This window comes from Glycine max, chromosome 7 (assembly GCF_000004515.6).
Source record: "Glycine max cultivar Williams 82 chromosome 7, Glycine_max_v4.0, whole genome shotgun sequence".
NCBI classification, from domain to species: domain Eukaryota; kingdom Viridiplantae; phylum Streptophyta; class Magnoliopsida; order Fabales; family Fabaceae; genus Glycine; species Glycine max.
The window spans coordinates 22,753,075-22,778,547 of NC_038243.2; the positions used below are offsets into that span (position 1 = coordinate 22,753,075).

At 37.4% G+C, this 25,473-nt stretch overlaps 1 protein-coding gene and 1 non-coding gene across 3 annotated transcripts in view; both read left to right on the forward strand.

The window, feature by feature from the left end:
- The first annotated feature begins 842 nt into the window (after window positions 1-842).
- MIR4371B (microRNA MIR4371b) lies at window positions 843-1,025 on the forward strand. The gene has a single exon (NR_048696.1). It is a non-coding gene; the product is annotated as a microRNA MIR4371b (primary transcript).
- Window positions 1,026-1,926: 901 nt separating this feature from the next.
- Window positions 1,927-25,473, forward strand: part of LOC100806552 (ATP-dependent DNA helicase homolog RECG, chloroplastic) — a 51,223-nt gene continuing 27,676 nt past the window's right edge. For both annotated transcript variants that reach the window (XM_041017005.1, XM_041017006.1), the window contains exons 1-8: window positions 1,927-2,048; window positions 2,176-2,228; window positions 2,314-2,419; window positions 3,090-3,644; window positions 3,742-3,854; window positions 4,870-5,092; window positions 6,879-7,042; window positions 24,841-24,922. In XM_041017005.1, coding sequence (XP_040872939.1) covers window positions 2,046-2,048; window positions 2,176-2,228; window positions 2,314-2,419; window positions 3,090-3,644; window positions 3,742-3,854; window positions 4,870-5,092; window positions 6,879-7,042; window positions 24,841-24,922 — 1,299 coding nt within the window. In that variant the 5' untranslated portion in view covers window positions 1,927-2,045. The remainder of the gene's footprint in view (window positions 2,049-2,175; window positions 2,229-2,313; window positions 2,420-3,089; window positions 3,645-3,741; window positions 3,855-4,869; window positions 5,093-6,878; window positions 7,043-24,840; window positions 24,923-25,473) is intronic.

Genomic DNA, 25,473 nt, shown 5'->3' on the forward strand with positions numbered 1-25,473 from the left:
TACGTTTCTAACTCAATTGGTGTGCAAATTCCATCCTAGAATTGATCCAAAATGAAGCAAGGCAAGGGGGATTCACATCAACTCTCCAAACTTACAAGAAATAAAAGCAATCTTTCTCCAAAAACTTTGTCTAGCAAAGCATTATCCAGAACATTAAGCTTTGCAAGAGTTTCTGTAGCACTAATGATATTCTTCACCACAAAGAGCAAATTTCTTGTGAAGAACTTTTACAAATTCAAAGCAAATTATGATAAGAACGTTATTTCATCATCTGTAAGCTTCCTTAAGAACTTTGTTGCATTACCTCCCAAAATTTGTAACTAAAAGCAGTCATTCAGTTCAAATCAAAGATATAATGATAATCCCATGCCTGATGTAAATAAATTAGATGGACACCTCTTGAACCATTCGTTTTAACTAGGCATGATTGCTACAACAACTTCCATTGATAATTCTAACAAATCATAACATGTTAAACTTCATTTAATTTCAATTTTCAAGAGAGAGCAGAACAAAGAAGAGCAACACCAACCAAAATTCAATTTCATAATAAAAAAATTGACATTTGGTAGTCCGCTGTAACAACCATGCGTGAATTAATTAGGATTGTTGATAACTCACCGCCTTCTTGGATTGAGATTTGACTAAAACCTTTACTTTACAAGATGAGTATCATGGGTGTGGTGTTTGTGCAAAATTCAACATTAGGTGCAAAACCTTCCAATGCTATTGTGCTCTACCTCATCGTTATCTGTTCTACAATCAAAGTTCAATTTTGCACAAGAGTTGAATCCAACACACACACACACACACACTCACACTCTAGCATTCATTTACTACCATTGTTAGTTGCCTTTCGTTAAGTGATGACGTGGTAGACGGAGTGCCGTGTCATTATGCCTTGTCACAGACACCTCATTGCTACATCATCACCGCTAATGATATGGCACTGACGTGTTAGTGATTGGTGTGATGACGTGACACTCTATCTGCCACATCATCACCTAACGGAAGACAACTAACGACAGATAATAAAATGAAACTGAAATTTTTTTCAGATAGGTAATTGACAAAAAATGAATCTTTAGGTAATAATCTGAAAACTTTTTATGTATGAAAAGCTTATTTAATATATAACATGAAAAACTTATTTAAACCATATATAATTGCTGTTTTGCGGACCATGATCAATGTACGCATGTAACATGTTATGCCTACCCTTACTCTTCCTTCACCATTCTCTTTTAGCTTTGTCCAAATATTAAATGTATGTATTAACTCTTTAATTTCACCTTTAATATTATCTTATTAATCTAGTTCACTTGATTAAACATAATAAATTGATAGGTGGGTTATTGTAAATTTCAAATACTATTTTTTATTCCTACCAATAAAAAATATCTTATTAATTTAATGTATTTCTTATTTCGAATGAGGAATAATCTTAAAAAAAAGGATAAAGTTTCTTAAGTTTATAGAAAAGCAAATTACATATATGTTCATCCACTTATTTTAATTAATTTTTATTTTTTTTGACAATTTTACAAATATTTGATCAAATAAAAGTGTTTAAGAAACTATTTTTTATTATTGACGTATAAGATTTTCTTTTAAATAGAAGTTAAATTTACTATTACCATTTTTATTTTAAATAAAATGATAAAATTTGTCATTTATTATTTTATCTAAAATGAAATAATTTATTTTGATAAATTTTTTCCTTATCATTTATTAACTGAAAATTATTTTTCAGATGGACTTAAATAAATTTTTCATACTTAAAAATTTGGTCATTTTCATATTATTATTTAAAAATTCTTTTTTTTTTTATCAAATACCTAACAAATTTTTCAGTTAGTGATACGTTAGTGCTATGTCATATATATATATATATATATGTATATATATATATATTATTTTTCATTCGCTAAGTTCGCAACTGGTAAAGAATAGAAAGAAACTGAAATGATAACTGTGCCCCTCCGTTTCTGTCTCTGAATCTCTTGCTCTTCCTCGCCAGTCGCGACGCCTCCGACAACATTGCGATGGTAATTTCTAGGTTTCATATTCTTCATCTCTTTCACGAAGCTTTTATATACACTTCATGTCGTTAAACTTCTCGTTCCTAAAACATTTCTTTCAACTCTTGCGTCTTTTCAATGTCTTTGTGGCAAGCAACTCGCAAATGTTGTGCCCTTTCAAGGCACCTTTCTCAATAGAAGAATGAGGTGCGTCGCATTATTTGTAGCATTTTACCTTTTTGGGCTTATATATGATCCAGGTTGAGGACACGTGGCCTTGTTATTGTTGCAGGTATTGTAGTTTTGTACCTTCGAAAATGTGTTACCGGCTCAAGCATAAGTTAGCAGAGAAGAAGGTTGCGCGAGGTGTGGGAAGCGGTTCCAAGTTGCGGAATAAGGTAGACCTATACATTTGTGTTTGATAAAAGTTTTAAGTGATTATACTTTTTATTTTTTTAATCTTTTTTAGTTTATTGTATTTAAATTTTGGGTAATATGTGTTTAAGAACGTCTGTAAACTTTATTTATAAACGATGTTTTTTTTAATATATAGACTACAGGTAGATATCCTTTACGTGAGACAATCCTGAATTTAACAATGACTTTGGTCATTGTATTTTTTATAATTGGTGAATTTTGCCCCACTTTGTGAAACTTAGGATGCTAGGGTGGGTGATGAAATTCATCCATCATAAAAGATACAACGACTAGCATCATCTTTTTTTTTTTTTTTTGTTATAGCATAGGGATTAAAAGCAGTTTTGACAAAAAATTGAAAGACTTGAAACACATTTGACCCTTGTTTTTCTTTTGCTTTCCTGTAACTGGTTGTTTACAAGTTCAATTTGATGTTATCTGATTGATTGACATTGAGGTGTCTCTGGAAGTTCATATGCTTATTTTCTTCATCTCCTTCATTCTTTTATGAATCTAATGATTGTTTTTGACATTTTTTTTAGCTTACTGCTTTGAATGCATGACTTGATAAGAAATGTTGATAGTTTGTTTATAAATGCTTATGGCTGCACGGATGAATGTATCATTGACTGAAATTCATTATACTTTCAGGTAGTTGCTCTTATGGATTATAACCTTCCTGACCTAATTGGGAATGGAAGCGGTGAAAAGAAATCTAAAATGAGTCCAAAAGATGCATTAGATGATCTGGACATCTCCTTGATATGTAAGAGATTTCCGTCAATTACTTTGGGTTATGCTCCTCGAGTGGATTTATATGATGGGACCAGGTCATGTTCTGAGACAATGAACTCTTTAGCAACGGAAAATTTTGAAAATTCTTTTTCTGATTCTTTAGAGGCTAGTTGGGTGCAAAGTACTCTCTCTGAAGAACGGCCTTCTCTGTATGCCAGTCATTCTAGTCTCACATCTTCCACATTAGGAGAAGAAGATTCTTGTCCTTCTCCTTTGCCGCCTGATTTGACGCCTTCAATATATGAAGAAAAATTGGATCAAATCACCAGGGAAGATTCTCAAATGAAAGTGAGGATGGAGTCACAATCAAATTCTACACCCAGTGAGTTATTTCTTGACAAATCTGTAAGTTGCATACCTGGATTAAGTAAGAGGCACTACCAGCAGTTGGATAACTATGGGTTTCACACGGTGGGTTCCTGAAACTGGATTTTTAAAAATGTGTAGTTCTTTGGATTTTCAGTTTTGAAATGTTTGGATTCACATTAATCCCACTCTTTATGTGTAGTTACGGAAATTGCTGCTCCACTTTCCACGATCATATGCCAATCTGCAGAATGCGCATGCTAAAATTGATGATGGGCAATATTTGATTTTTGTTGGAAAAGTCTTGTCTTCAAGGTGACTCTATTTCATTCATTGACCTGATTTATGCATATTTGTATCCTGTTATCTTGTCATAGGTTCTCTTGGTGCTTGCTTTGTCACTTGAATTAGATATTTGTTGTGGCTGATGTATGCTCACACATTTTCCATTATCCAATTTTTTTAATGTCTTTGAAGATGCTTATGATGTGTTTTGGTTGAGAGGTGAAAAATGGAGGGTGCGTTTAAAATGATTTTTGACCTAGATAAAGTACTTTTCATTCTGGGTTTCCATCTTCCACTTTCCACCTGCTCAAACAACATTCTTAGTTAGCATATCACCGTCTGACCAAACTTTCTGCAGTAACTGTAAGTAAGATGATTAATGAATCATTAAAGTCCTGTCTGCAATTTGAATGCTAATAAAATGTATAGTTTTATGTCTATCTAAAATACTTATCACATATACACCAGCGTAAGGCTGGGGAACCATTAACTAACCTCTTCTTGCTACATTCCTGTTCTGTTTAAGTGGCTTGTGTGTCTTCATATAGTGAATAAGTTAAATTGATTTCTTAATCATACTTTGCAACTTTGAAATACTCAAACTTTTAAACCATTATTTTTATTTCTGTTGTTAGACATAATAGCTTTTGGGTGTCTTTACCTAACAGCTTTAGATTTTGAAATAGTTGGTTCATGACATGGTATCAGAGCTGACCTCCTTGATTACGTGATCAAGATTTTAATTCTTGCTCTCATTATTCTAATTTAAAAAAATGAATTTCAGCATATCATAAAAATGGGTTTGCGCATTATCTATGCTTCAAGCCCAAATGGCATTTATGTGAGGGTGTTTGTTAAATATGGAATAGAGCAATTCATGTGGCTTCACCTAGCAACTTAAGCTTTTGGGGTAGCAAGTAGTAACTCACTAGGGCTCATGAAATCACCGAGTCTAGCATCCATGTGCATGTCATCGTGTGTAAAATCACATTCTGTTAATATCTTTAGAAACTGGTGGTGATTTAATATTTATTTTCATTTGCAGGGGAGTCAAAGCTAATTTTTCATTTTCATTTCTTGAGGTGGTTGTGGGCTGTCAAGTTGCTGAAAGTGAATCTGCTCCTGAGCATGTAACTATTGATGTGCAAAAGACAGTTTATTTGCATCTGAAGAAATTTTTTCGTGGCTCACGTTTTACTTTTAAAGCTTTCCTTAAAAACCTTGCAGAAAAGTATCAAGAGGGAGACATAGTATGTGTTAGTGGTAAGGTGAGTTTGTTATACTCCCCCTTCTCTCCAACCCAGTTTTCTTATTGTATTGCAAGTTCCGATGTGTGGAGGGATTGTTATTTCCTCAAACTGATACAAGATATCATAAATGAGTATTGAAGGTGATGATAGGTGGACTGTGTGAAATAAACATCTATGTTCTGTTTTCCGAGTTTGACTCATGTTTGGTTGCCTGCCACTAAGTAAGAAATTTGCTTAGATGCATTGAAATTTTTTTAGGATCTGTTTGGAAGAGCTTATTTACAATTTTTTGGACTTATGACATAAGCATTTGTGTAAATGTTTAGGAGAACTTACAAAAATAAATTGTATGTTATTTTAAGCTTATTTTAATAAGCTCTCCAAGATTCCTTGTGAAAACAATTTACAACTTATATGAAAACAGTTTAGCCCTATTTTCTCTTTGATTAATAAAACAAATTATACATAAGTGTTTACATGATAAGAACTTAATAAGTTCTTAATTAAGTTGTTTACCCAAACTGACCTTTAGTATTAGATTCCATAATAAAACTGATCGACTTTAAGTGAAGTTGTCCTACAGTTTTTTTTAAACTGCACTCCAGCAATTGAGGCAGTTGATGTGTGGCTTTTTGAGAGAGCCCAACTCATCTGGCTCTATCACTTTTCAACACTTCCCTCCATTGATGTCTTTCAGAACAAGTGATACATGAAAATGAGCTATAGGCTTTGATACAATGTTAGATTTCCTTTTATAATCAATTAACATTAAGTGAAGTTGTCCAACTGGTTTTTAAACTGCTCCCCAGTAATTGAGGCAGGTGATGATGTGGGATTTTCTAACATTTATGTACCGTGTTGGGTTTCATTTTAAAACAAAATGTTACACAAAAATGGGCTATAAGCAGATACCATGTTAGATTTCATTTTATAATCAATTGAAATTAAGTGAAGCTGCCCAACAGGTTTTTAAACTGCACCCGTCATTGAGGCAGGTGATGATGTGGGATTTCCTAACATTTAAATATCATCAGGCAATAGAATGAATTGATGAGACCTAGGAGTCATGGTTTGATTAATTCAACCAGCTAAATTGGTTGTTGAATTTGGCACTGTAATAAGGAGTAATTTGACCAGAATTACAATTTTAATGGAGTCTTCAGTTCCTTAGTCAAAGGGAGACTCAAATAAGAAACTTGCTTAGAAGCGTAGTGATTTTTAGTCGGGTACCATTAGGTAATATTTTAAAAACTGTAGATAAAGAATTGTCAAATTTCAAATGTTAGAGAGTGAGTGAGATCTCTTAACTACCAAAGAAAGTTTACATAATATGCATTGATTTGTCACTAATAATAAATAACATAAATAAATAGTAAAATAATTGTTACAATCTGAACTAATCTGAATCTTTTATCCAAAATAACAGCAACAAATGTTGATAATACTTGTTTTGTTTCTAGATTATTTTTAAGATAGAGTTTTATGAGATTCAAAAATGATATCAACAGCATAATATTTACATTGTCGTTAAAGAGAGGACAATTATCGCTAAAGTAACACTAATTATCTTAATCTATTATGTGCATCATTCTTGCCATCTAAGATATTCAATATATTCTAACATGTCTTATATTTTAAATTTTAAATTTGCATTATATTTATACTTATTTATATGATTGAGTATACTTTCCTTTTTTCCATACATGCAAGAAGATAAAACATTTTTCCTTCAGTTATACATGAATATTCTGTTTTAATTTTGGAATTTTGTAAGATTTCACATGATTGTTGCTTTTTAAAATAGGTCAGGACTATGCGTGCTAAAGATCACTATGAGATGCGAGAATATAATATTGATGTGCTTGAAGATGGAAAAGATTTGTCTTTTTTTGCTAAAGAGAGGCCATATCCTATCTACCCTTCAAAAGGCCGTTTGAACCCAATATTTCTTAGGGACACTATTGCAAGGTTTGTGCTTCAAATTCCTGTAAGTCAGAATCTTATTCGAAATTAAGTTGTTTTATAAAAAATGTTTCTTGTTTAGGATTGATCAACTACTCAACATGATAATGATGTAAGAATGGGCAAAGAGTAACCATTTAAACTGCTTGACTTTTTAGTTGTTCCCATATAGAAGTATTTCTATCAAGATTATGTATATTATTTTTAATTTTTCAATACATAGTTCGAAAATGGTATATTCTCGACTATAAGTTATAGTAAAATAATTTCCTTCTGTTAAAGATAAAGTCATGCTTTAAGAGACTATTAGTAGTTATTGATTCTTTCTGTCTTAGAGAAATATGGTATTCTGTCTCATGACGTATTGATGTTTTGTTCACTACTGCATGCATATTACTGCACCACTTTGTTGGGCCATAGATAGTAGTTAATGGGTTTGTGGGCCTAATACTAAGTCTCTGTGTACAATCTGATATATATATAGAGCAGAGACTCTAACTAACTAACTGACAGCTGTACACAACTGTCTAACTTAGGGTTAACTTACAGAGTATACACTCACACCCCCCCCCCCCAACCCCCCCAAAATGAAAGAGGGTGGGAAAACAAAGGGAGCTCAACAACATTAAATTTGGAACTTAAAAAAAAAAATCTATTAAAGGACAAAGGTTTGGGGAGCAAATCCGCCTACTGATCATAGCCAGCAAGGAATGGGTTGAAAAATCAACTTCTTGGAAAAAACCTTTCCCTTACAAAAAAAAAGTTCAACTCCCTATGTTTAGTCTTAGGGATGAAGAAATGGGTTATGGGTTTTGGGGAAAATTTTAAAAAAAAAAAGGGGGGGGGCTTTAAATTAATAAATGAAAGGGGTAACCAACTTTTTAAATTGGGGTTAAATTCCCGGGTTAACCCCCCCCCCCCCCCCCCCCCCCCCCCCCCAAACTGAATGAGGCTGTGAAACCAAAGGGAGCTCAGCAACATTAAGTTTGGAACTTAGAAAAGAAAATCTATTAGAGGACAAAGGTTTGGTGAGCAAATCAGCCTACTGATCATAGCCAGCAAGGAATGTGTTGAACAATCAACTTCTTGGAAAGAACCTTTCCCTTACAAAGAAGAGGTTCAACTCCATATGTTTAGTCTTAGGCATGAAGAACTGGGTTATGGGCCATCTGTGCAGCACTGGAATTATCACAAAGCACCAAAGGAATGAGATGAGGAACTGCAAGTTCACTAGGAAGAATCTGAATCCACAAAATATCAGCTGTAGCAGCTGCAAGGCTCCTGTACTCAGCTCGTGTATATTCGAATTGAATGCTACCAGCAACAATGGTTACAAACGCTGATGAGTTCGAGGTCTCATCACCCTCCTACTATTCCCCAATTTTCTCTCTGCCCTCTAACTAATTTCTCCCAATTCTATTTATAGTTTCTTAACTAACTAACAAACTCTTTAACTCTTCCAAGGATATCTCTTAACATACACCTTTCCCCATCTATCACTACACCCCCCCCTTTAAGATGGACCTTGTCATCAAAGGTCAAGTTGAGGAAGAATAGTCTGTATTTCATCAGCAAGTTCCCAGCTATCTTCATGGTGGGGTAAGTCTTACCATTTGATGAGAACTTCCTATCTGCCATCTTCTGAAATTCTACTCTGCATTACTTTCTCTGGTTGGACCTGCAGTTCCCAATTCTCATTCAGGGCTGTTGGTAATGGTTGAGGGGAACAAGTGAGCTTTAACCGCTTTCTTGAGCATAGATATATGGAACACCGGATGTATCTTGCTATCCTCTAGGAGTTCCAGTTTATAAGCGACCTCTCCAATTCGCTGTATCACCTTGTAGGGTCCATAAAATCGTGGGCTCAACTTCTCATTTGGCTTTTTTGCTAGAGACTTCATTCTATAAGGTTGCAGTTTCAAAAAGACCCAATCTCCTTCCTAAAGGACTAGCTCACTTCTATGATTATTTGCATATCTTTTCATCTGATCCTGAGCCTTGAGCAGGTTGTAGCTCAGTTCCTGCAATAATTCATCTCTGTCCTTACTCAACTGATTTACCTCTTCTAATCTGGAAGGAATTTCAGCTACTTTAACTAAAAGTGGGGGTTCCTGTACATACAAAGCTTTAAAAGGAGACTGTTTTGGTTTGGTTCCAGTTAAACACCTCAAATAAGATTCTAAGCATCAGTGAGCTACTTCAGTTTGCCCATCAGTTTGAGGATGATAGGCTGTGCTCATCTTCAATTGGGTTCTTGCTCTCCTGAACAATTCCTTCCAAAAGAGACTCATGAAAAGTATGTCTCTGTCAGATACTATTGAGGCAGGAAAATCATGCAGTCTCACCACTTCTTTAATGAATAACTCAGCTACTTCCTGAGCTGTATAAGGGTGACTTAACGCAAAAAAATGAGCATATTTAGTCAGCTTATCCAATACCACTAATATAGTGTCCTTCCCTTGAGCTTTTGGTAACCCTCCGATGAAATCCATGGAGATATCAGTCCACACCTTAGTTGGAATGGGTAGTGGTTGAGCAACCCTGCATGGGCTAATGTATTGGCCTTATTTCTCTGACAGATTTCACATGCAGCAACATAATCCCTTATAGTTTTCTTCATTCCTTGCCAAAACACCACATTAGCCACTCTCTTGAAGGTTCTAAAAAAACCGAGTGTCCTCCCAAAGGGGAGCCATGCAATTCTATCAAAAGTAGAGGAATTCTAGTGGAACTTTTTGACAGAACTAATCTATCCTTGAAGTATAGTTTACCTCCATGAATGACATATCTAGGCTTCTTTGCTGTTTTAGTCAGAATCCCTTGATATATTTCATATAATTGAGGGTTTGCTTGTATTTCTTCCTCCCAATCAGCCTATTCCTCCTCTTGCACCATTGAAATTGCTGAAAATGAAAACTGCCTGGATAGTGCATCAGCCACTTTATTCTCCTTTCCTGGCCTATACTGAATATCAAAATCATAACCAATCAATTTAGTAGCCCACTTGAACTGTTCCTCACTCATAAGCCTCTGCTCATTTAAGAACTTCAAACTCCTTTGATCAGTTCTAATTATAAATTTCTTACCCAACAGATAGTGCCTCCATTTTTTCACTGCTAACACCACCGCCATCAATTCCCTCTCATACACTGACTCGAGTTTGAGAGAGCCTTGCTCCAAAAAAGCTAAGGGTTTCTCTTTCTGCAATAATATTGCTCCCAGTCCAATTCCTGATGCATCAGTTTCCAAGATAAAACCCTTAGAAAAATCAGGTATTGCCAAAATAGGAAGCTTCCATCAAGTTCTTTGGTTCATGATGCCTTACCTTAGTGCTAGTCTCTTCCTTTAACCCCTTGAGGAACACTTCCACCAGAAATGGCTCCTCCAACCCTTTCACCATTCCAACGCACTTCTCAAATTGGTCTATGAATCCTTGCACTGTCTCTTCTTGTTTGAGTGCCAGCAATGCTTGAAAAGGATTTCCCAGGATAGAAGCTTGAAACCTTTGGGTGACAGCTTTGGATTCCAAGATTCCCACCATTGGAACCAACCTAGAGCTCCCCCATCCATCGTGACCATTACAACCTCCAGCTTGTCCTCTTCCCTTACGATGTGCAACCGAAAATATTGTTCGATCTTTTTCAACCAACCCATAGGATCCTCACTGTCGAATATGGGCATTTTCAAATTTCTCCACCGATTGTCGTCATGCGCCACAGTGCCCTTATCTCCTCCGCTCGCACCAACGTGTGAACGTTTGTAGTAGGAGATTTTTTCTCCCATGCCGCCGCCAACCTTTGTATCATCCCTTTGATCAAACTCAACCGCGATTCCATTGCTTCGCGATTCTCTTCTATCGCTTTCTCCATGGCTTCCATGTGCGTCTCCATTCTTGTGTTCGCCTTCGTCACCATTAATGATTCTACACTCCAAGATCGGAGCTTTGAAACCAGTTGATAGAACTAGACCAGAAAAAGAGGAAAGATCCTGTATATTCGAATTGAATGCTACCAGCAACAATGGTTACAAACACTGATGAGTTCGAGGTCTCATCACCCTCCTACTATTCCCCAATTTTCTCTTTGCCCTCTAACTAATTTCTCCCAATTCTATTTATAGTTTCTTAACTAACTAATAGTTAGTTATCCTAGTTGTCCTGACTAACTGATAGCTCTTTAACTCTTCCAAGGATATCTCCTAACATACACCTTTCCCCATCTATCACATTATTAACATCCAGTTGTAAAAGAAGCCATTTGTTGGTGAGGAGAAGAGTAGGTCTATGAGAGTAATATGTGGAAGATGACTCTCTATGAGAACAATGAAAGAATCAAAATCCTTAGGAAGTTCTTCAAGGATTGAATCCATGTGCTCGTGATAGGTTGTAGCTTTACATATTGAAGCGAGATCATCAATAATTATTTTGATCTTAACTAAAAATTCTGAAATAAGACGATTATTGAGAAAGGTGTGACTAAGTTCCGATTGAAGTTGTCATGCTTTCGTTCGAGTCTGATGATGAAAGTAGGTGTGGATTTTATCCCAAACCTGATATATATGTGACAATCCAGAGCCAGTAGATTGTCCAACCATGAAAGCCGTAATGGAGAGAGAGAGTGGAGAGAGAGAGTGGAGAGAGTAGAGAGAGAAACAGTGGGTGGGAGAGAGTCAGGACTAGAAGAGAGAGGAGAGAGAGCGCCAGACTACGAACGGCGGAGGGTTCCCATCATAGTTGTCAATACTGGCATAGCGGAGCAGAGCGGCCGACCCCAAAAGTGGAATAACGGGATAGCGGGATGATCGCTATTCAAATGTTTTTTTATATATGTTAAATAATTAATTATATATATGTTTGAAAACAAAAATATAAATATATATATATATATATATATATATATGTTTTTAATATTATAAAATAATGATATTATTATATTTATTTAATATTATTTCTATATTATTTAATTATTATTATTATTATATATTAATATTGTTTGGCTACCATTTAACTAAATATGTTAAACTTTTAAAAAAATATAAGTATATAAATAATTAATAATATATATATATATATATATATATATATATATATATATATATATGTTCAAAAAAATAATATATATATATATAAGTTTTTAATATTATAAAATTATGATATTATTATATTTATTTAATATTATTTCTATATTATTTAATTATTAACATTATTATTATATATTAATATTGTTTGGCTACTTAACGAAATATGTTAAACTTTAAAAAAAATATAAGTATATAAATAATTAATAATATATATATATATGTTCAAAAAAATAATATATATATATATATATATATATATATATAAGTTTTTAATATTATAAAATTATGATATTATTATATTTATTTAATATTATTTCTATATTATTTAATTATTAACATTATTATTATATATTAATATTGTTTGGCTACCATTTAACTAGATATGTTAAACTTTAAAACAAATATATATATATATATATATATATATATATATAAGTTTTTAATATTATAAAATTATGATATTATTATATTTATTTAATATTATTTCTATATTATTTAATGATTAACATTATTATAATATATTAATATTGTTTGGCTACAATTTAACTAGATATGTTAAACTTTAAAACATATATATATATATATATATATATATATATATATAAGTTTTTAATATTATAAAATTATGATATTATTATATTTATTTAATATTATTTAATTATTAACATTATTATTATATATTAATATTGTTTGGCTACAATTTAACTAGATATGTTAAACTTTAAAACAAATATATATATATATATACAAGTTTTTAATATTATAAAATTATGATATTATTATATTTATTTAATATTATTTCTATATTATTTAATTATTAACATTATTATCATATATTAATATTGTTTGCCTCTACATAAGCGAACCCTAGTGGTATGTATGTTTTTTTTGCTGAATCCCCGAATGGTATATTAAAATCGCGTCGCAACATAGAGCCCTCTCTCTCTCTCTCTCTCCCCCTCCCTCCCTCTCTCTCTCTATGGGAAGAACAAAGCAGAAGAAGCAACACAGAACAGAACCACCGAACCCACTCAGAACCACCAGTGCTTCGAAGTAGCAGCGCGAAAAATTGCTCTGCAACCCGCGCCGCTCCGTCGCGATAGCGGCCGCCCCAGCCGCGACCCGAAACCACGCCGCTACACACGTGCCCGTCGTGAACAGGTGCCGCTCCGCTCCGCCCCGCCGCTATAGCGGCCGCTATTGACAACCATGGTTCCCGTCTGACCATTGGAGGGAAAACAACAGGACAACATCAAAGCTACATGCGAGTGAATTGGAGAGACCATAAGGACGTCACTTCTTTCTATTTCACTAGGTTCGCTGAAGATGAAACAGCAGAAGAATTATGGTTCCATTTCAAATAGACAAGAGATGTGCAAGAGGTTTTCATACCCCGAAAACGAAACAGCCAAGGAAGGAGATATGGGTTCGTGAGGTTCAAAGGGGTGAGAGACATGCATTAGCTTCAAAAGAAACTGGATAGTATGGTGTTTGGAGGACTGAAGACGAATGTTAATGTTCCCAAATTTGGGAGAGCAAAGAATGGAGAGCCACAAACAGCAAAAGGGGGAAGAACAGAGGCTAGACAACCACAAAAGGGGAAAAAGAGACTTGTGCCTGAGCAGGATATCAGGAACGAAGGTGGGAATCCAGTGAGGGTCGTACACAGAGGTGGTCAATCGGAATATCCCAAGACCAGAACAGAGGCAAGCATTAGCCAAAGTCGATTAAACTCGTTACAATTCGACATCCGAAGTTACCCTTGACATACCTGATGTGAACCTGAGTAGGAGCGGATCGTTTGATACAGGCTACGAAGGTTTTGGGTGACGCCACTTCTGATGAAGGAAGATAAGTCAGGGTAGACGCCACTTCCGGTGAAGGAAGATAAGTCTGGGTAGACGCCACTTCCAGTGAAGGAAGATAAGTCTGGGTAGACGCCACTTCCGGTGAAGGAAGATAAGTCCGGGTAGACGCCACTTCCAGTGAAGGAAGATAAGTCAGGGTAGACGCCACAAGGATTACCTTGATAAGTCTGATAATTGGTTCAACAAGGAACCCAGAGAGAAACTCTCACCCAATTTTATGAAAATGCCAAAAGTTTTCTTATTCAAAACAAAAACCCATACTTATAGTGTAGCTGAACAAAAAGATAAAAATAGACATGGGTCTTTTAAACAGTTTGGGCCAAAATTACAATAAAAATAAATTATAACTAAAAACTTATTTAACTTGGGCCTTCAAATTAGTTTGGGCCTTCAGCAACAATTAATAGTCTTGATAGTGTCTCTGCCTCTGGGCCTTCATCCTTCTCCACTTGGGCCTTCATCCTTCTCCACTCGGGGGCTTTATCCTTCTCCACTTGGGCCTTTGCCCTTCTCCACTTGGGCCTTTAGCCTGTATTTGGCCAATTTCAGGATTCTCATCATTCCCTCCTTCTTGGAAAACATTTGTCCTCAAATGTTCAGGATCATCACCGGGTTCAAGTACCACTTCCTTCCTTTTCTTGTGGGCTTGCTTGACATAGCTTTCATTCTTCTTTGCAATTTGCACCTTCACTTGGTCATACAATCTTTTCACATACTCAACTTTGGCATGTGCATCCTTACGTTGAGTCTCTTGGGGATTGCTTTTGTAAGTTGGCCTGTTAGGCAATGAAGCTCCGGGGAGGAGATCAACTTGATGTTCTATGCCTCTTGAAGGTGGTAGTCCATGAGGAATCTCCTTAGGAAAGACATTTTTAAATTCCTGCAATAATGGTTGAACACTAGGAGAAATAGAAATAGTAAACTCATTAGAATTATCAGTAGAAATTTTACTGTCTTTGCAATACTGTAGATTGAGTGGTTCATGAGCAGGTAACACTTTCGTCACTTCACTCGCCTCTGCAAAATAATTAAATTTTCTCTCATGTGTATCACTCTTTTCCTCGGGTGTATCACTCTTCTTTTTCATATTCCTTTGTGGTGCCTCACTATTTTCTTTCTCTTGTTCTCTCTTTTCTCCCATTCTGATTTGGTCATCACACCCTTCTCTAGGGGATAGAGGTTTAAGAGTAAACAAGGAAGATTTGGTCAACAAACGTTGCATTTGTGTAGTCCACGCGTCCAGAAATAAGCGTTGAGATTCATCCAGTTGATGATATACACCACCATTGTCACCAGCTCTTGCCATGATTAAGGAACAAAGAATTTTGCAGTAAATTAAAAAAAATTCAGGACCTCACCACACTCTACTCACGTGTTTCTCTCTTTAATGGTAGTTCACTCGTGTTTGATGCTCTCAATATAGGCTTTTGTGTGATGTTTTCACTCTTGCCTTTTACCACTCACTCCCTCTTAAGTTCCTGGATAGACCGAATTAGACACACAAGGTAATATAAAATAAAAGGAAAGACAATAGAATTATCAGAGTAACAGATTTGATTTGGGATAACAACTTGGACTTGATTTGGATAACAGATTGGATTTGATTTGGATAACAGATTAGATTTGGATAACAAATCTGATTTGGATAAATTTTTTTGATTTGATTTGATTTGGATAATAGATCAGATTTGGGATAACAAATTAGATTTAATTTGGATAACAGATATGATAACAAATAAGATAACAGATAGGATAACAGATAAGATAACAAATATGACAACTAAACTTCAAATGCTCATAACTTTTGCTACGGTTGTCTGTTTGAGGCCCACTATATATCAAAACGCTCAGAATTCAGAGGAGAATCTAGATAAGGGGATTTGGTACACGATTTTCTGCCAAAAAAAAGCCTCTAACTGCCTCAATTTCGTGTTGAAAGATCAAACACCCACTTTCTCTTTTTTCTCTTTCTTCTTTTCTTCTCTTTTTTTTTCTTCAAAATTTCTGCAACTTTTTTTTTACTTGAAACAGAACCCAAACAATTTTTTTTTACGACACAAAGTCTGAAAGACACTAGAAACAAGAACAACAACAAGAACACAAACGTGACAAGAACAAGAACGAAACAAAGACACAAACAAGAACGCAACAAGACGCAAACAAGAAAAAACAAATAACAGAACAAGGACAAAACACGAACCAGGACAAATTACCAAGAAAAAAAAAATAGGATAGGATAGGATAGAACCTGTATCAAGAGCCGAAGCTCTGATACCAAATGATGCGAACCTGAGTAGGAGCGGATCGTTTGATACAGGCTACGAATGTTTGGATGACGCCACTTCCAGTGAAGGAAGATAAGTCAGGGTAGACGCCACTTCCAGTGAAGGAAGATAAGTCTGGGTAGACGCCACAAGGATTACCTTGATAAGTCTGATAATTGGTTCAACAAGGAACCCAGAGAGAAACTCTCACCCAATTTTATGAAAATGCCAAAAGTTTTCTTATTCAAAACAAAAACCCATACTTATAGTGTAGCTGAACAAAAAGATAAAAATAGACATGGGCCTTTTAAACAGTTTGGGCCAAAATTACAATAAAAATAAATTATAACTAAAAACTTATTTAACTTGGGCCTTCAAATTAGTTTGGGCCTTCAGCAACAATTAATAGTCTTGATAGTGTCTCTGCCTCTGGGCCTTCATCCTTCTCCACTTGGGCCTTCATCCTTCTCCACTCGGGAGCTTTATCCTTCTCCACTTGGGCCTTTGCCCTTCTCCACTTGGGCCTTTAGCCTGTATTTGGCCAATTTCAGGATTCTCATCAATACCGTTGATGGGCTAGCAGTGGCTCAAAGAGGCATGGGTGGGCAGATTGAAAAACTTAGCAGGTTTTGACAGCATAGAGGATGACATATGGTGGGATAGTGGACAAAACATATCACCAAAGTACATCGGCGATGATATGGTTTTGCTCCTTGGTCTCACAGAAGAGAAAGCGGAGTGAATGTTGAACGAAGAAGATGGATGGGGCGATTTGTTTTACTCCGTAGATAAATGGAATCCAAAACTACGTCCTGGTTATAGACTTACTTGGCTTCAATGCTGGGGAATACCTTTGGTAGCATGGGATATGCATCACATTAAACAAATAGTTTCGGGTATTGGTGAAGTGGTGGATGCTGACGATAGTGTAGAGGAACGAAGGAAGCTCGACGTGGCGCGGATCCTAATCAAAACGCCATGGAAAGGCGAGTAAGTCTATAACAGGGGGAGACATTTCTGGTGCACATAGCAGAGGAGAGTGGGCCTCCAGGAGCTAGATGGCAGCAAAGGCGAGAGTGTGACTTCAGCTCATCTGAGGAGATTAACTCCGACGAAGGAGATGACGTAATGTCGTTTGAAGGAATGCTGCCGTTGTGGCGGCACAATCCTCGAGTATCGGACATGGCGGAGGACAGAGGAGCAACAGGAGGGGTCGCGGGCTTAGAGGCAGAACGTACAGAGGATGATCATACGGAGGGAGCGATGGAGCGCGACGACAACGTTCGCGCAGAGAGAGGCGGCAGTGCGTCAACAAAGCCCCAAACGGGAGCTCGAACCACATCAGGCACCGTTGATGGTACAGAGGACGTTTCTGGCGGCATGGAGCTGCTGACGCGCGGTGACGGAGGGCGACGACACTCGTCGGCTGATTGGCCACAAGGTCCGGCGTCGGGAGCGGAAGGCGCGGGCTGTACTGGTGGTTCGGTTGGGCAAAGCAGCGGACATGACTCAAAGGACAAAGCTTGTCCGATGGGTCGTCAAGGACTCGGTCACTGTGCAGACCAAAGCACAGCGCATGCAGAGCTGTAGTGTAGCCGGGCCAGTGGCACAGGGAGAAGGGATGAGCGAAATAGGGGATGAAGGGAACATAGGGAGGCGCGTCAGCATTGTCATCAGAGACAGCTTTCACGAAAATGGTAAAAAGGAGGAGACAAAGAACGTTGAAGGAGAAGTGTACGAGGAAGACAAAGGCAGTTTTAAATCACCTCCATCCATGTCACGTGACAAGGAGGTGATGGGGCTAGTGGACTTAGGCCGTGTTATTGACACCACCCCTAAACCATTTTCACCTAATAAAAAAGGCCCATTGTTACAAGAAGCAGTGCTTTTAACTTCGTGGTTAGTGTATTCCCGTAAAGGGAGTAAGACAAAAAGAAAAGCCCACAAAGTTGGTGCCGGCATGCCTCAAGCTAACTCAAGCCCAACACATTTTGACATTGAACCAAATCAGGAGGATAAGGATGGAAGTGGACCAGCTAATCAGCAGGTGCAGATAGATCACTCACCATCACACAAAAGGCATGGAAATCAATTCCAGGCGGAAAATCATGATCCTCACGTAGAAAGTATGTGGAACATGGTCACCGAATTGGGGCTGACAACAGGTACTTCACAAAGAAATTTCGTTCAACAGCTGTTGGACATGGAGGAAAGAGATGGAGAAGAGGCAGCTAGGTTGGGAGGCAGGAGACGGATTCCATGAATATCATTTCTTACAATGTAAGAGGGTTAGGGAAGGGGGTTAAGTGGCCAGCAATCAGAAGGATGGTCAAAGAGCATCATATTGATTTGTTATGCCTACAAGAAACAAAAAAGGAGATTGTTAATAAGAATATGTGCCAGGCCTTATGGGGGAATTCTGATTTCAGTTGGGAGACTTGTCCATCAGCCAATTCAGCTGGTGGCATTCTTTGCGTCTGGAATCAAAGTTCTTTTAAGGTGGAGAGCAGATTCGTTGGAGCCGGATTCATATTGTTGTCAGGGAAGTGGGGACAAGAGTCGCAATTAGTGCATGTCGTTAATATCTACTCCCCTTGCAACCTCCAAGAAAAAAGGGTGTTGTGGGATAAAGTCTCTCAGCTGAAAAACCAAAACCCGGGTGGATGTTGGTGCATTCTAGGGGACTTTAATAGCATCAGGTCACCTAGAGAGAGAATGGGATCTTCGCAGAGGGGGCTGGTGGATGGAAGCCTTGCAGAATTCAATAATTGGATTGAGGAGATGGAGGTAGAAGAAGCGCCTCGGGTGGGAAAGAGATTTACATGGTTTAGACCGAATAGTACAGCAAAAAGCAAATTGGATAGATTCTTGGTTTCCCTAGAATGGCTTTCCAAATGGCCTAGGTCCGCCCAATCTACGCTGGTCTGGAATTTCTTGGACCATTGTCCTATATTGCTCAGATCCAAAAATATCGATTGGGACCCAAAACCCTTCAAAATACTAGACTGCTGGCTTTCTGATAAATCCTTCAAGAAGGTGGTTACTAATAGTTGGGCGTCCAACCCTCAGAGCGGGTGGGGGGTTATGTGTTAAAAGAGAAAATCAAAGCTCTCAAACAGAAGATTAAAGTGTGGAACAAAGATCAATATGTGGACACCTTCAGCAAGTTCAAAAAGATAGAGGAAGAGTTAAATAAATTGGAAGAGATATCAGCAGATAGGCAATTGGAAGACAACGAGCGGACACACAAAAAGCAGCTTCAGCAGGAGTTATGGGAGGCAGCTCAAACGCATGAGTCGTTATTGAGATAGAAGACAAGATCTAGGTGGATTAAGGAAGGAGATTGCAATTCGAGATATTTCCATTTGTTGATAAATTCCAGGCGGCGATCCAACTGTTTGAATGGAGTGATGGTTGATGGTGTGTGGAAGGATGAGTCGACAGAAGTCAAAGAGGAAGTTAGGAGGTTTTTTTCACAGAGGTTCCAGGAAGTTGATTTTGACAGACCAACATTGGATGAGATTAGTTTCAAGACCATTAATTTCCAGCAGAATGTCATGTTACCAGAGCGATTTCAGGATGAAGAGATAAAAATGGCGGTTTGGAGCTGTGGAAGTGATAAAAGTCCTGGCCCGAACGGGCTTAATTTTAAATTCATCAAGCAATTTTGGGATGCCATCAAACCAGACTTCCTCAGATTCTTTGATGAGTTCTATGTTAATGGAGTCTTCCCGAGGGTTCTGAATGCATCTTTCATAGCATTAATCCAGAAGGTAGCGGACCCTCAAGTGCTGAATGACTACAGGCCTATCTCACTGATAGGGTGTACTTACAAGATTCTTGCTAAGGTGTTGGCTAATAGACTGAAGAAGGTTATGCATTGCATCATTAATGAACGACAGTCAGCATTCATAGAAGGCAGACATATGCTCCATAGTGTGATGATTTCAAATGAGGCAGTCGAAGAGGCTAAAAGATGTCAAAAACCGTGCATTGTGTTCAAGGTGGACTATGAGAAGGCGTACGATTCGGTGTCTTGGGAGTATCTGATTTACATGATGAGGAGATTGGGCTTTGGTTCGAAGTGGATTCAATGGATACTTGGATGTCTAAAATCAGCTTCTATCTCGGTATTGGTAAATGGAAGCCCTTCAACTGAATTCTTATCGCAGAAAGGGCTAAGACAGGGGGATTCGCTATCACCTCTTCTATTAAATATTGCTGCTGAAGGAGTGAGCGGTCTAATGTCAAAGGCTATTGATAGAAGGCTCTATAGGGGTTTCTTAGTGGGCACAAAGAAGGTTGAAGTTAACATGCTCCAGTATGCAGATGACACTATATTTTTGGGAGAGGCAACTATGGAGAATGTAAGAGCAATCAAAGCAATATTGCGTGCTTTTGAGCTTGCATCTGGACTAAATATAAATTTTGCTAAAAGTAGCTACGGGACCTTTGGTGTGTCGGATCAGTGGACTTATGGTGCATCCAACTATCTCAATTGTAGATTGATGTCTTTTCCTTTCACATATCTTGGCATCCCTATTGGTGCCAAAATCCCAGAAGATGTCAGACTTGGGACCCTATAATCACTAAATGCGAGAGAAAATTAGCGAGATGGAAACAAAGGCATTTGTCTTTTGGGGGGAGAGTGACTCTCATAAATTCAGTGCTAACATCCATTCCGATTTATTTTTTCTCATTTTTCAGGGTCTCCAGACAGGTGGCCGACAAGCTATAGTCAGACTACAGAGGAATTTTTTATGGAGTGGGGCGGCTGATCAAAACAAGATTCCTTGGATCCGGTGGGAAACGATATGTTTGCCAAAGGCACAAGGAGGACTGGGAGTCAAGGATATCACTTCGTTTATCATTGTTGGGAAAGTGGAAATAGGACCTATTTCAGAATCAGGGGGAGACTTGGACAAGAATTCTTGAATCAAAATATGGAGGGTGGAGGAGTCTAGATGGAGCTCTGAGGGCTAGCACCGAATCCTTATGGTGGAGGGGTCTGAAGACGGTAAATCATCTTTCACATCAGGGACAACAGCTGAATAGGTCGACTTTGTGGAAGGTCGGGTGTGGAGACAAGTTTAAATTTTGGGAGGATAAGTGGATAGGTGGAGATACTCAATTGTCAGAGAAATATCCAAGATTATACACCATATCGGCTCAGCAACACCAATTCATTCAGCAATTAGGAGCTTTCAATGAAGAAGGGTGGGAGTGGCAATTTCAGTGGAGAAGACCATTGTTTGATAGTGAGATAGACATGACGGTCGCTTTCCTTCAAGAAGTTGAAGGGTTTAGAATCAGGCAGGATTTGCACGATCAATGGATCTGGACTGCAGAGCCAAGTGGCAGTTATTTGGCTAGGAGTGCTTATAAGGTAATTAGAGAAGGCATATCAAGTGAAGGGCAGGATGGAGGGTACAAGGATTTATGGAAGCTCAGGGTACTATCGAAAGTGGCTATGTTCGCGTGGAGGTTAATCAAAGACAAATTGCCAACCAGAGACAATTTGAAAAGGAAACGGGTTGAGTTGCAGGAGTATTTGTGTCCTCTTTGCAGATCAGCGGATGAGAGTGCAAGTCACCTATTCTTTCATTGTAGTAAAGTTAGCCCTTTATGGTGGGAAGCGGTATCTTGGGTGAATCTGGTGGGGGCCTTCCCATATCATCTGAGACAACATTTTATACAGCATATTCATGGAGTGTATGAAGGATTGCAGACGAACAGATGGCAGTGGTGGTGGTTAGCTCTGACTTATACTATTTGGAAGTACAAAAACAACATCATTTTCTCCAATGCCACCTTCGACGCTCATAAACTAATGGACGACGCGGTGTTTCTTCTATGGACATGGCTCAGATGCTTAGAAAAGAATTTCACTCTTCATTTCAATCAGTGGTCTTCAAATCTCAAAATTGGTTTTCTTAGGACATGAACATAGGAATATAGTCTACATTCCTGTTCATTTACCTTGCTGTGGGATCTTTCAGCTTATGTAATCATTGCTTGTCAGTGAACTAGATATGAAAGGTCTTTTAAAACCTGTATTTTCTAGTATCTCTGGTACTCATTAATGATATATTATATTTTGGTTGAGCAAAAAAAAAATATGTGACAGTCCAAGAACTCAAGCAAGCATTGAGCTTGAAAGAGTGGATTGAAGCCAAACAAGAAGAAATTTGTCTTGCTTATGTCACAACGAGAACTGAGGATTACCGCGATCGAGATCGTGATTAGCATCGGAGAGATATCACAGAGGGATTTGATGACTAGCTACAAAACTATTGAGACCAATCACAGTGATTGCTGGCTCAATTTATTGTCGCCACAATAAAAAGTTCTTATCATTGAGCTTTTTCGTGATTTGTTGTGAAAAATTTGCTGTAGGAAGCAATGAAGAAGGAATGTCTTGATTCATCAGAATTGTAGTAATCGTTCACTGGAGTCTCACTAGTGTTGAATGGAGTCTTACCATTATTTGCGGAAGCCATGAAAAAGGATGAGAGAGCTCTGAATACCATGTTGATAAACTAATATTATTGATATCAATAGAAAAATTACAATTGGCCGATGACTCTCTGTGTACAATCTGATATATAGAGAGAAGAACTAACTCAACTAACTAACTGATGGCTGTACACAGCTGTCCTTACTAACTAATGGTTAACTCTAACTAGTAGAGTTAACTTACAGGGTCTACACTCACATAACACAAACAAAGGGGATGTTGAAGTCTTGAAAGATTGAGGAGGATTTTGGGAGCATGAAAATAGAAGGAAAGAGGAAGTCTTGAAGGATGGAAGGTCCACTGATATGGTGGAAGCAAAAACAAAGATAAAATCAGAACTATAGGAATTAGAGGACTTGAACAAAGAACTGTACCGATAGTAATTTCAAAGAACAATAATGCATCTGTGCAAAATATAGGAAAATAACATCATAATGAATTAATGAGGGAGAAATTGAAAAGATTGGAGGAGACAATGCTCAGGTTGATCAAGGCAGGTAAGTAAAATTTCACTAGTGAGTCACAAGCTCAAAAGGAAGAAGATATGTCAGTGATTGGAGAAAGAGGTGGTTGGGGACGTTGAGGGGTTGACCATAATGGGTGACAAATGAAGCACTAGTTTGCCATGGCCACAAAACCAGGTATGTCAAGCTTTCCAGTCAATTGACTGCCACCAAAGCCATAAATTTGTGTTCTTTGAAATGATCTGCAAGCATGTGCAACAATATAGTTCACAAGGTTTTGGCTTAACTTAAGCCCAAAAGTTAGCTCATAGGGTGAGGGTTGCCCATCACTTATATTTTCTATCTGGGCACTGTCTAATTGATGCAGGACTTTGGTTTTTCCCAATACACCACCTCACGTCCGACACTTTCGGGCTTGGTTTTGAGAAGATCTAGAGAGAGAGAGAGAGAGACCGCTGGTTTACTAACTCTTGGTTAACTAACTCTGACATATGTGCTGAGTCAGCTCACTATATTCTAACATTACAGCATATACTCCTATCAGGAAGATAGGGGATCTGATTAAACCTATAGCAGTGATGATGCTCTGTTTCCTGGCCAAAAATGCCATTAGAGAAGAACAATGGCACTCATGTTTGTGTTTGACATAGCAGAATAGAAAGTTGATTTTGGGAATGCAGTGGTCTGGTTTGGCTTGGTCATCATGCTTTAAACAACCGGAGCTCTGATGTGGGCTTTATTTGCATCTGTCATGGCTATTCACCTTGAGGACAAGGTGAAATTTATGGGAAATATTGATAGATTCCCGTTAGTTTGTTGGTTGAAGAAATAAGGCATGTTGCTTATAAATAAGAACTAGGAAGGGAGGGGAAGACACAGATCATTTGTATTTTGTGAGAGAATTGGGTTTTGTGCATCGGGAGGTGCAAACCCTCGAAGTTATATAAGCTAGGCATTGTATTCAAGGGTGAAATCCCTTATTCTTTCTAATAAAACGTTATGTAAGCTAGGCATTGTATTCAAGGGTGAAATCCCTTATTCTTTCTAATAAAAGACCTCTATCATCATACAAGTAGTGTTGCCTCTAATGTGTCTACCTGAGATTTGGGGGGGCGGGGGGGAGCACATGTTTGTCCTACCCCAGTTTGGAGACATAGTAAGCATAGACCTACTATTAAGTTCATAAATCCCAATTTTGTAGATTAAGAGGCACCTTCCTATCACAAAAAATACCTTAAGCATTCTTTCATTTCATCTACCCATCTTGAATCCTATTCCTATAATTTACCTCGCTCCACTTTGTATGGTAGTTTCAAGATACTTGAACTAAGTAAATTGTGATTAGGTTTGGTATCCAATTTTTACCTCCAAATAAGTGGTAGTGTGTGTCTTGGTGAACTTGCATTCTATATACTCCATTTTACTTATGCTTATATGGAAACTATGTCATTCCAAATCTCGTCTCCATGTCTGGCACATTGATATGGAAATATGGCATATGCATTTGTTTTTATTTCTATTTTGAGTTCCAATTTAGTGTGGGTTATAACAATCCTCTTATCTATACAAAGGAACAATTTGTTCAATATATTACTCTTTTATTTTCTTGCAGAGCTTTACAAGCCTTGCCTGTCAATGTTGATCCAATTCCTAAAGATATCACAGAGCAATTTGGATTACCAAGTCTTCATGATGTAAGGATCTCTAACTTTAAGATTTCTTTATTCTATCAATGGAAATATTTATGTGCCTACCGTCCGTATGAAAATCTAAGTATTGACACCTACTTGACAGTGTAGACTTTTTGTCTGCAATATACATCTGTACCCTTTCTGCCTGCTGATGAATTGCAAAAGTGTTGTGGTGTTAGGGGAATTTGAAATTTATTGATTTAAAAAATAATTACAGTGAAAGAGGAAACAAGTCATTTTCAAGAAACCAAGTATTGGAAAAATAAAGGAAAGAAATACATGTACTCTTATAAAAAGTTGCAGTGGCCAGTTATGTACTCTGTATTTAAATCTTTGATATATTTGTTTTTTTGCTTTCAATATTGCTTTGTTTGTAATAGTTCCCTTCTCCCTTGTGTGCATCTGACCGTGTGTTGTGAATCACGGGGAAGTGTTCCACTTTATATTTTGAGGAGCAAATTTGGTTTTTGAAGCAGAAGTGCACAAATAAAGGAGAGGGGGAAGGTTGGACTTGTTGGTTGTGTTCATATATTTGTAGGATATAAGAAAAGAAA